At 40.2% G+C, this 12,741-nt stretch overlaps 1 protein-coding gene across 2 annotated transcripts in view; it reads right to left on the reverse strand.

The window, feature by feature from the left end:
• Nucleotides 1–12,741, reverse strand: part of ZCCHC4 (zinc finger CCHC-type containing 4) — a 47,912-nt gene that overhangs the window by 4,185 nt on the left and 30,986 nt on the right. The window contains exons 9-12 of one of the 2 annotated variants that reach the window (XM_059674096.1): nucleotides 6,989–7,110; nucleotides 6,654–6,729; nucleotides 4,654–4,705; nucleotides 4,068–4,151 (exon numbers count right to left, since the gene is read on the reverse strand). In XM_059674096.1, coding sequence (XP_059530079.1) covers nucleotides 4,068–4,151; nucleotides 4,654–4,705; nucleotides 6,654–6,729; nucleotides 6,989–7,110 — 334 coding nt within the window. Of the gene's footprint in view, nucleotides 1–4,006; nucleotides 4,152–4,653; nucleotides 4,706–6,653; nucleotides 6,730–6,988; nucleotides 7,111–12,741 lie in introns of both variants that reach the window. The other variant, XM_059674087.1, reaches the window with a different exon arrangement.

The following is a 12,741-nucleotide window of genomic DNA, read 5'->3' on the forward strand; positions in this document are numbered from 1 at the left end:
GGGGAGAAATTGAGGCTATGAAATCATCCAGTGAGGAAGTAGCAGAATGAGCTTGATTCTAGAACCTGTGCTCTTAATGACTTTAATACGGCACACTCTACTATAAATTATTTAGGTGTGCAAAAGGCTAAGCATATAGTAGTCACTAAATAAATATTAGCTATTATCACTAGCTCCATGACTATTATTCTTGGAATTTTGCTTGACAACTAAGTTTTTCCATATTTATAGATTTTGCACTATGGACTGGGGTATCCTACCAGATTATAAAGCAAATAAAACAATCTTTTTTTTTTTTACTGTTTTGTGCATGTTATATAAATCTCCTTTCCCTCCAGCCATTTTTTAAAAAGTAGGATGATGTCCTGATAAGTGATGATTTTGCAAATTTAATGAAGTATAACCTCTTAATGGCAAAGTCAATGAAGCTATGCATGCCTGTATGTAAAATTTAAACAAATTTTCTTTGGCTGATCCTCCTATAAGAAGAACCAGATTTCACTAGAGAATACAGTACACAAGAACAGAAAGAAAACATTCACTTGTAATATGAAAAAATAAAACTTTCCAGAGATAAATTTTTTCAACAGTGATGAAGTGATTAAGCATAAATCAATTAATTATCTTATTTTTCCTTAAAATTAAATTGACCTAGTATTTGTCCTCTAAATTATAGGTATTTATATAACTGATAGAGTGAGCTTTAACCACAAGAGGGAGCCAGCACCATTCTAATTCACAACCAAAGGAAAATTAGCACTAAAGGAAAGCCAATTAATTTGAGCAGCTATAAAATATGTAAAATGAAAAGATATTTTATGCCATTTATGCTAAAAAGGCTATTAAAATTATTTTTTCTATTGCAAAAAAAGGTTTGCATTTTCAATTTCATTATAAAAAATTTTTAAAGCAATACCTTAAGATAACTGTTAACAAGAGTTCAGTTAGCAGTTTTCTCTGAGAGAAGTACTACATCCTAAGGGATTTTTTCTTTGAATTAAACTTGATAAAATGCAATACTAGAAGACACAAGATGGTTTCTCTCAATGAAAACAATGTATTACTACCAAATAGACTAGCCAGGGCTATTTTAGAACCAATGAAGAGCCTGCAATATAGTACCAAAATGCAAATTCAGTTTCCATGGATCCTAAGATCACAGAATCAAAGGCTGAGCATGTTACTAACTCCTGTTTGTAACCAGAATTACACTGTAAATAGTGCAACAATCCCAGACCAATAGTTCATTAGGTTGTATTCTATTTTGTAAGGTTCCTAAGAAAAAATATTTTGTAAAATTCTTCAGTACACCTATTTAACTAATTTTAAAAATACCACAGCCCTGGCCAGTGTGACTCAGTTGGTTGGAGCATTGTCCCATGTACCAAAAGGTCGAGGATTTGATTTGGAGTCAGGGCACAAACCCAGACTGCAGTTTAATCACAGTTGGGGCACATACGGGAGCCAACCAATAGATATTTTTGCCTCTCCCTCTCTCCTCCTCTCTCTAGAATCAATGAAAAGCATATCCACTTAGTGGAAATCATTATTTAAAGTTAATTTGGTAAAGATAAAAAAGGCAGTTTAAATTAGTAGGCAGAATTCAAATGGCTGGAAAGTAATGGAACAAAATAATTTCCAATGACAAATCAATAAATAAAACTCTAATCTATATATAAAAAAGACTAATATGCTGTGTCCTTCTGACCATCCAACCAGTCGCTATGATGTGCACTGACCACCAGGGGGCAGACGCTCAACACAAGAGCTGCCGTGATGCACACTGGCCATTTACAAAGAAACGGCACCACGGACCTGGCCTCGACAAAGCAACACTCGGCTTCCCCCAAGTGGGACATAGGCCCCGCCAGCACCCCAGAGTGACACCCTACCAAATCGCAGCCGATGCTGCTGAGACCCCATGGTGCAAAATTCGGCCCACAACCCAGCCCAGCCAAGAAATGGTGGCTGTGAGCGCCAGGTAATGACCTCACGTAGCAACGCCTGGCTTCCTCTCCCTAGAGACTAGCCTCCTTGCAGTTTCTTCAGCCCAGGTACACAACTTGCTTTATAGCCAGGAGCAAACATTTTACACTTTAACCAAATGTCTGTGAAGCCTTTTCCTGTACCTCATCTCATTTGATCCTCACAGAAGTCCTGAAGTAGGTAGATAGGAGACTCGGTAGAATCCTATTTTCTTTTCGTTAGCCAGAAAACCAAGATTTAGAAGGCTTAGAAACTTGACCCGACTGAAAAGAAGAAATAGTGGACCTTGAAAATGACGTCAGGTTTTCTCACTGTGCAGAATATAGTCAAACACTGCTGCAGTTAAATATTTTACCCTTTGTTCTCCCTGTGTTATCTACAATAATCTGCTTTGTGTTGATATTTACTGCTTGTTGCTGACAATTACCTGAAAGAGAAGTTGGGGTGCTTCATTGGGCTGGGAAAAGTTTAGCTAAATCAGAAAGCAGGTCTAATTAAGAAAGTTTATTCTATATATTTAAAAGGCTAAGTTGACTCGTGCATGCGCAATACATATAAAGCTCTCGCTGGTGCCAATCACACGCATGTGTTCCGATCTGTCATTGTCGATCATGAATTTGGTTGACACTTCTATTATAGAGAAAGGGTGAAGAGTGATATTAAAATATTTCTTCTAATTAATTTCCTTTCAATGTGCATGAATCTGTGCACCGGGCCACTAGTATAATCATAGGTACCAAAGAACTGGATACTTCTATTACTAATTGATAACTTTTTTCTTTTTTTAATCCTTGCTCAAGGACATGATTTTATTGATTTGATTTTATTATTATTATTTTTTACAATATATTTTTATTGATTTCAGAGAGGAAGGGAGAGGGAGAGTCAGAAACATCAATGATGAGAATCATTGATTGGCTGCCTCCTGCATGCCCCACATGGGATCCAGCCCATAACCCAGGCATGTGCCCTGACCAGGAACTGAATCATGACTTCCTGGTTCATAGGTAGACACGCAACCATGGAGCAACACCAGCTGGGCTATTTTTATTGATTTTAGAGAGAGAGGAAGGAATAGAGAGAGGGAAACATTGATGTGAGAGAGAAACGATCAGTTGCCTCCTCCACGTGCCCCGAATGGGGATGGAACCTGCAACCTAGGTATGTGCCCTCACTGGAAATTGAATCTGCAGTCTTTTGATATATGGGATGATGCTCTAACAAACTGAGCTACATAGCCAGGGTAATAGATATTTTTTTAATCACAAGTCATATGATAGCTCAAACTTTGATCCTGATCTCAATTTTTGTGTAATGTTAAACTTGGCTATCTGAACTTCATATCAATAAAACAAGAGGACTCAATACCTATCATCCCTTTTAGTTTAAAAAAATATATAACCATTCAAGTTAGCCCAGTTGAAATAGCAATGGTTTTTCTAAGTATACCATTGTCATTGGTATGACTTTGCTCTGCGTTATAACCAACACCAAATATTGGTGAGAGAAGGGAAATTATTAACAGAAGAAAGGTAAAAATTAAACTTTAAATATTTAAATATAAAACATGTCTAAATATTTTTTTTGAAGTCTCATCTACTTTAAAGAAATAACTTCATCTTCCAGTGTGTCCACTGTGGAATCATACATTTCACTGCATCTGAGATTGCGCTCCAGCCTTACCCACTACCATGTGTCTACAGCCAATCTGTCCTGACTTAAACAGCAGATCCTTCAATAAAGCCTGAACTCTCGCCCCACAAATTATAATTTCACACTAACCACAGGAGATATAAAGTTAGTCACGTTCTACCTTATATTCTGGTTATTTTCATGTCTTACCTATAAATTTCTAAGCTCTTGGACTCATCTTCATATCCTCCCTCCCCAATCCATGCACATAATACAACAATTACTTTAGCACTTTTGAATCTTCCAATTATTGCACACTTTTGTGGATTAATCTGTATAAGTCACACAATGAAATTTTTCTTCTAATAAACAAAATAATTCAACTAACTTGCTAACTCTTGTAGCTGCAGAGATGTTAGGACAGGTACTACGTTTGTGATCTAATTCACCGCATATGAAGCAGCCGTCTCTAGGGCCCTCGCAAGAATGACCGGGAAGAGCACAGTGATTACAAATGCTACAGTGGATCCAGGCTGTAAAATAAAAATTGAGTTTTAGAAGAGGTTCATTTAAGGTAATTTTTCATTTGATTAACCTTTATGATAGGGAAGCATGAATAATGTTTACTTCAATTACTGTCACAGGTTTGCATAGCTGGTTATAATTTCACTAAAGAGCCCAAAGTTAAGAGGCCGGAATCCCTTGTAAATCAGCTAACTTCTGTCTGAGACATAGCAACGAATTTAGTCCTTCTCTAGTGAGCCATGTGATCTTAGGGCCACTGACACATGGGGGCTGGCTGCGTGACACAAGCCCTATTAAAACAAGCCAAATCCAATGGCACACAGCAAGAGGTTAGTAGTTATGGCTTTCTATGAAGTAGAGAACATACACTTTGGTAATTATAAAAATTAAAAAGCAAGTAAATTAATACAGGTCTCTATAGTGATTTTTTCTTTTATAAATGCAGTTACATACAAATCTTATCTAGATGAAGAAATCACAGGATTTCAAACACTAAGTCTAAATACTTACAAGGCTTTACACACTTTTTGCAGAGAAAGCAATGGTTCCATTTCCTGCCATCCTACAAAAACAAATTTAAAATTATATTTAATTTGTCATTAAAAATCAAGTCCCACAATTAAAAATTAAAATGTCTTATTAAAATCTGCGTAAATTATTAATTCCTATTTCTCACTTTCCTAAGCTTCAAAATTACATACTTTGATTTTAACATATGCATATCTCCACTCTATTCAATGTCTCGTTGATGTGCCCCAATTTCCTTAACTCTACAACTGGGGGATTTCTCTAAATGATCTTGAAAGTCCACTCCAGATCAAGCAACCCCATCTGCATAAGGAAGGACGCAATGAAAATTTCAAGAGAATTAATGATTCATAATTTTTATGTGTCGAACTGGCATAATCCTTAATAAAATTCATATCTGAGAACTATATAATTTAGAAAGATAGAGATGATAGATTACTATTTGGGTGATTTTAAAACTGAAATAAAACATACCTAGAAAAGTGCATAAGACACGAATGTCCAGTTTAATGATAATATAAAGTAACCACTTATGAACCCAACAGGTCAGGAAACAGAACGCCATCAGCCTCCTGGACACTTCCCCATGTGCCCCTTGCCAGCCCAGCTTCCTCCTTCCCCAGAGTAGTGACACCTCGTCTGGCTTTTGTGATGGTCACTTCCTTGCTTTTGTTTGTTTACCACTATGTGTGCGTCTCTATAATAAAGTTTTATTTTCCACATTTTGCGCTTTTATGCTCTGGGCATCATTTTTTAAGATGAAGAATACAGATAACTTCTAAAAGAATTGAAAATATACGTCATCAGGTATGTTAACAAAATTAAAAACTAGTATAACCAGTAATAAAATTATAAAGTTATGAAAAATGTACTTTCTATTAGTTATAAATAAATATCCTCTTTCCTTTGAAGAATAATATGTGCTTATCGGCCAAACTAAACTTCACATGTTCTTTCTGAGTGGACTTATCTATAATAATAAAAGTGTAATATGTTAATTAGACCAAACGACCTTCTGGACGAAGCCTGTGTTGGGAGGGAAGCCTGGGTCCCAGGTGCCTGCCAGTGGCTGGAGGGAAGCCCGGGTCCCGGGTGCCAGAGGGAAGCTGGTGCCAGCAGTCGGGGGAAGGAAGGCCTACTCTTGCACGAATTTCATGCATCAGGCCTCTAGTTTAAAATAACAGAGCAACTCAAGGGTGATTCCTAAAAAATAAAGAGGAAGTCTGTCCCATGGAGTCCTTCCTCCAGGACATGTGATTAATTATAACTTCACCAGAACAGTGATGGTATCTAATACTTCAATGCCATATTTGAAACAACGTAATTCTGTATGCTTAACAAAATTCAGTGCCTTGTTTAAAACAGTAATAATTTTAGCAGCCACACAGTACCATATAAACATCAAATAATTATGATGATGACAAAGTCAACTGTGTGACATGCTGTGAAGTTGGCTCCACTCCTGGCAACCCCATGAATGAGGGATGTCTACAATATCCTGTCCTCAACAGCCCTGCTCACCTCCTAAGGACTCATGCCTCTGGCTTACTTTAACTTTAAGGAAACCTTTGGAGCAGCGGTCGCCAACTGGTGATCCGTGGACCACTGGTGGTCCGTGAGGTCCGAAAGGTTGGCGACCACTGCTTTATGGAGTCCATCTCATAGTTGATCTTCCTCTTTTCCTGATGCCTCATTTTCCCAGCATTACTGTTTTCCCACAGGACCCTGCCTTCTCAGGATGTGCCTGAGGTAAGGCAGCTTCAGTTCTGTTTCAGGCTTACTCTGCTCCAGGACTCTCTTATTTGTTTCAGTATTTTTTTAAAGCCTGTTGTATTTTATAATTAGAAATAAAATGCTGTATTCAAGTATAATTAATAAATGATATTAACACAAATTACATTAACAAAATAACAAACAAATGTAATGAAAACTATTAAATAAAACTAATAAAGGTGAGTAAATGTATTCTAAAAAACTTATACCTTGGATGTGCACGAATTACAGTGCTCACAGTGTTGATTCTCTAGAGAAACGTATCGTTGACACAGAGGGCAAAACCTACAGAGGAAAGAAAGACTTGGAGAAATTAGCTGCATATACCAGCTGCATATACTTATTGAGATTCACAGAGTAGATAAAAGTTTGCAAGGCATTCATTACAAAAACTGGGTGTAATCCAAATGTAATTGAATACAAAATTATGGGCCACAGTTAAAAGTAACAGAACCACATGAGTCAATATTAAAAGCATTTTAATGTTAGATATATGGAACTGATACTCAGTGACATGAATTTCAAGGTCCCACTATGATCTTACCTATACCCTTCTTCTACAGGAAGAATTATTTTGTTGGGTGGAATATTGGTGAAAATACGCACAGGAGACTGTTTCCGACCTGTCTTTCCATGTTTATAAAGTGCATGATTATCATAATCTACCTAGAAAGTTTAAAAAAATGGAAAAAGAAAATTTACTCAAATGAGTCAATATTCCTTAAGATTCTTTAACCAATAAATGAACAAGCTGATGCCAAGATACAGGTTAAACTAAATTATTAATAAGAAATTCTTAAAAGCAAGAGCTTACTTACTAATGAGCAGCTTCAGGAAGACCTCTATGGCAGTGAAATTTCATTATAACAACAGTAAAATTTGCTATGACAAATTCACACTGCCTAACATTGAGAACAACTCTGATCCTTTACCCAATACAATAGACTTTACAAGAGAGGCTATTATGTAATTAAGAATTTAGATTTTGTAAGAAGTACAAATTGGTAATCACAAAATAGTCATGGGGACATAAAGTACAGCATAGGGAATCTATAATAATAAAAGCATAATATGCTAATTAGACCGGACATCCTTCTGGATGACCTTCCAGACGAAGCTAGGGCTGTAAGGGAAGCCAGTGCCAGCAGCTGGGGGAAGGAAGGCCTACTCTTGCATGAATTTTGTGCATCAGGCCTCTAGTATAGTCAATAATCCCATATAATAAAAGCCTACTATGCTAAGTGTCCAGTCATCTGGTTGGCCATTCAACCAATCAGAGTATAATATGCTAATGATATGCTAAGACCGCTCAACAGCTCGCTATGACGAGCGCTGACACCAGGGGACAGTCAACCGGTTGACCAGTCGCTATGATGTGCACTGACCACCAGGGGACAGACACTCCGACTGGTAGGTTAGCTTTGGGTCCAGCTGATCGAGGCTGAGCGAGATGGGCTGGACATGCCCTGAATCCGTCCTGCGGTCCCTCCCCGGCCCCAATTGTGCACCAGTGGAGTCCCTCGGCCTGGCCTGCGCCCTCTCACAATCCAGGCCAAGGAACCCCCTCCCTCCCCCTGCCCCGTGAGTGCACGAATTTCGTGCACCGGGCTCTAGTACTGTAATAACGATGTATAGTGCCAGGTGGGTATGGGAAATATTGGGGGGGGGGGGCCCTATGTAAAGTACATGATTGTCTAACCATTATGCTGTACACCTGAGACTAATCCTATATAATAAAAGGCTAATATGCAAATTTTCCCCACAGGCAGGAGTTCTACCAACCAGAAGTTAGACCTGCACTGACCACCAGGGGGCAGTGCAGAACATGGCGGGCGTCAGTGTCACAGCACTGACAGCAAGTGGCAGTGGAGGTGCTGCCGGCCCCAGTCGGCCCCCGGACAAGAGCGAGACTGTAACAAGATGGTGGAGCAGGTGAGCGGGCGGCACCAGGCCAAGGTGGATGCGAGCCGGGGCCCCGATTGCCCCAACCATCACCCCACAGATCGGCCCTGATCTCCAGCCAGGCCTAGGGACCCTACCCATGCATGAATTTCATGCACTGGGCCTCTAATATAAAATAACACTGAATAACTGTAATTAAAAAACAATTTTTAAAAAACAATTTCAGCCCTAACCGGTTTGGCTCAGTGGATAGAGCGTCAGCCTGCGGACTCAAGGGTCCCAGGTTCGATTCCAGTCAAGGGCATGTACCTTGGTTGTGGGCACAACCCCAGTAGGGAATGTGCAAGAGGCAGCTGATCGATGTTTCTCTCTCATCGATGTTTCTAACTCTCTATCCCTCTCCCTTCCTCTCTGTAAAAAAATCAATAAAATATATTTTTAAAAAAATAATAATTTCATTTTTGGCATTAAAAAAATTCCACATTTGAAGTGATGTGCCAGCTTGGTTGGGGCTTTCCATTTTGTGTGTGAAATTCACATGTCCATTTTCAGCTCACCAGTTCTCAGTATGGCCTCAGTGTGGCCCTCCATCACTCTCTGTTTGACAGAGCACAGATCTGGAGGCCAGACAGCGGCTCTGCTGCTCACTTGTTATGTGACCTTAAGCCAGTGTGTGTAATTTTCACCTAAGCCATATTGTGAAAATTAAATGATAATGTATGTAAAACACTGATTTCAGGGCCTCGCATATGGTATAGAGACAGACAGCAACAAAAAGAGAGATTCCTGACTACAGTTTTCCCCATAATAACTATTTCAAACATTTAGCTCTTCTCAAGATCCCTAACTAAATTTCAATTTAAGCTGATTATCTTGAAAGTAAACTGAAACTAACAAATATGATTTCTATTAGCTTCTTGATCCTGTCCCTCCTCCAACCTCTCTGTTATCCACACACATTTTCAGTTTGATTTAAACCTTCTATGGGTCCACCGGGCCACTTAGTCCATCTTTTTTTAGATCAGTAATTTTCAGGGTGGTGTCTGGATGGGCAACATTACCTGGGATCTTGTTAGGAATGCAAATTCTTGCCCCACCTAGGCTCTAGTAAAACCCACAATCTGTACTTTTAACAAGCCCTCCTGCACACTAAAGTTTGAGAACCAGTGCTTTAGAGTATCCACAAGATACCATGAGATTTTTATGAGGTAAACTAGAGGCCTGGTGCACAAAAATTTGTGCACTCAGGGCGGGGTGGGGGGGGGGTCCCTCAGCCCGGCCTATGCCCTCTTGCAGTCTGGGACCCCTCAGAGGATGTCCACCTGCTGGCTTAGGCCCGCTCCCTGGGGTATCGGGCCCAAGCTGGCAGTCAGACATCCCTCTGGCAGCCCGGCAGCCCTCGGGGGATGTCCACTTACCAGCAGGAAGCAGACCTAAGCTGCAGTCGGACATCCTTAGTGCTGCTGAGGAGGCGGGAGAGGCTCCCGCCACCACCGCTGTGCTGGCAGCCCTCAGCCTGGCTTGTGGCTGAGCAGAGCTCCCCCTGTGGGAGTGCACTGACCACCAGAGGACAGCTCCTGCACTGAGCATCTGCCCCCTGGTGGTCAGTGTGTGTCAAAGTGACCAGTCATTCCCACTGGTTCTGCTGTTAGGGTCAGTTTGCATATTAGCCTTTTATTATATAGGATAGAGGCATGGTGCATGGGTGGGAGCCGGCTGGTTTGCCCTGAAGGGTGTCCCGGATGAGGGTGGGGGTCCCACTGAGGTGCCTGGCCAGCCTGGGCGAGGGGCTGATGGCTGTTTGCAGCTGGTCACACCCCCTTCAGGGTGGGGGTCCCCACTGGGGTGCCTGGCCAGCCTGGGTGAGGGGCTGATGGCTGTTTGCAGGCTGGTCAAGCCCACCCCCCCCCAGTGAGGACCCTCACCCCATGGAGGTTTGGCCAACCTGGGTGAGGGACTGATGGCTGTTTTCAGGCTGGCCACACCCCCTTTAGGGTGGGGGGTCCCCATGGAGTGCCTGGTCAGTCTGGATGAGGGGCTGAGGGCCATTTTCAGGCTGTCCAAGCCCCCTGGAGACAGAAGCTCCCAGCCTCTTTTTTTTTTTTTTTTTATTCTGGGATTTATTTACCTTCTATAATTGAAACTTTGTAGTCTTGAGTGGAGCTCAGAGCTGGCCAGGGCGAGCGGGAAGCTTGGCTTCCTCCATCACTGGAGCAACCAAGCCTCCTGCTTGCTCCAGCTCTGTGGCTGCCGGCCGCCATCTTGGTTGGGTTAATTTGCATATAGTCGCTCTGATTGGCTGGTGGGCGTGGCCTAAGGCATGGCGAAGGTACCGTCAATTTGCGTGTTTGTCTTTTATTAGTGTAGATATGGTAGATCACAACTTTCAAATAAGTTGTAATGAATTGTTTAGATTCTAAACAAGAATACACTTACAAATTTACAACAGCCCTGGCCAGGTAGTTCAGCTAATTGGAGCATTGTCCCATACACCAAAAGGCTGAGGGTTTGATTCCCTGTCAGGGCACATACCCAGGTTGCAGGTTTCATCCCTGGTCAGGCACATACGGGAGGCAACTGATCGCTGTGTCTCACATCAATATTTCTCTCTCTCTCCCCCTTTCTCTCTCTCTAAAAATCAATCCTGGAGTGAGGATTAAAAATGTATAAAAATAAAAATTTTCTTAAGTATTTACCACAAATTGGCATGCAATCTAACTATTTAATAAGCAAATCACAAAACTGTAAGGAACTGATGACAATGGAAAGAGAAACCTTTAAAAGTAGAGTCCTAAGCTTTCTCAGTGGCCCTGCCAATGCCTACGGGACTTACAGGTGGACAAATTTCGGAAGGCTGATTAACAAGCTTCAGCAGTGAGGAAGAATAAGTACAGGATGAGGAGGCCCAGCTAAACAAGGAGCAGTATGGAAACAGCCCTGGGGGTTCTGTTAGCTGTCAGTATGGTAAGTCCACAGCCTGGCATAACTGGGCAAAAGCTGGCACCAAGCTCGACTGCAAGGATAAGTTAGATCACATCTGAAGCCCCACATTCAGTCACTACATTTTAAGAGAGACATTAGTAAAACCTGCTCATTTCCAATGAAAGTAATGGAAATGAATAGGATTTAGAGTTTAATATATTGGGGGTGTTTGTTCAGAAAAGAGAAGACTGGGAAGATCTGATAGCTACTTTATAACTGAAGGGGTGTCATGTGGAATAGAAATTAGGCTTATCCCTTATTGCTTCTGAGAACAGAAGCAGGACTACTAGTAAGAAGTTAATGGGGAGCATATTTTATCTTAATATGAGAAAATTTTCTAACAATTAGAGCTATTCAATAAATTGAGTTGCCTTACTTGTAAGACTGTAGGACTTTGCTCACTGAATGCATTCAAGTGAGAATAGATGACTACTTGTCATGAATTTAGTGGAGAGGATTATTAAGCTGGGAAGTTAGCCTCCGTTACATCTATTTCTTTCCAATTTTAAAAGTCTATGAATATATGTTACCTATTAGAGTCTAAGATATAAAAGTAGATTTTACTTCTAAATCACCTTAAAATAGTAACTTTAGTTTTCTTTTTAAATTATTTAAATTCATAATTTTCCCCATTGCACTCCTCTTTGTACTCAATAAATATATGGCACCTTATTAAATTCAACAAAGATATTTTGAACGCCAAAAGAAAAACAATTCTTCCCAAGAGAATCTTACAAAGATTTCTAGCAAATGGAATATTCCAGGCAATATAATAGATAACAGATGGGAGAAAGGGAAAAAAAAAGAACAATTTCTTTATAGTTACCCAAGGAGTAGGAGAATATATGTGTCAGGAAGGTGGTTGATTGCTTGATTTTGCATAACCTAATTGAGATTATTATTATTTTTAAATGCGGGTTTGTTGTGCTAATTAACTATAAACATATGGTATGTAAAATGCATGCTGCTAGGATAAATTAATGTACCTCTAACATACATCCATATTTCATAGCTTCATCCACACAAATAAACCTCCTATGGAAGCGCTGTAAAGCAAACACAATTTTGCAAATTGCATATCAGTAGTGGTAGAGCTGATACACCATTTTCCCATCATTATCCCTGACATTTCACTCACAATGATGATGAGAGGCACTTTCAAATAGAAAATTTCTCCCATGGAACTGATTAATGTGATGAAGTACTGTATAGAAATGAGGGAAAGCACAAAATCTCTGCACTTCCTAACTTTTAATTTTATCTCTACACAAATTTCTTCTGTAATGTGAGACTGAAACTAGTTATAGGGAAACCAAGGCATTCAAGTCCACCAACATTTATTTTGAACCTACTATGCTCCACGAATCATGCTGGGAAACAAAGATGAAATAAAACAGAGTACTTGTATGTTCA

Source organism: Myotis daubentonii, chromosome 1, assembly GCF_963259705.1.
Source record: "Myotis daubentonii chromosome 1, mMyoDau2.1, whole genome shotgun sequence".
NCBI classification, from domain to species: domain Eukaryota; kingdom Metazoa; phylum Chordata; class Mammalia; order Chiroptera; family Vespertilionidae; genus Myotis; species Myotis daubentonii.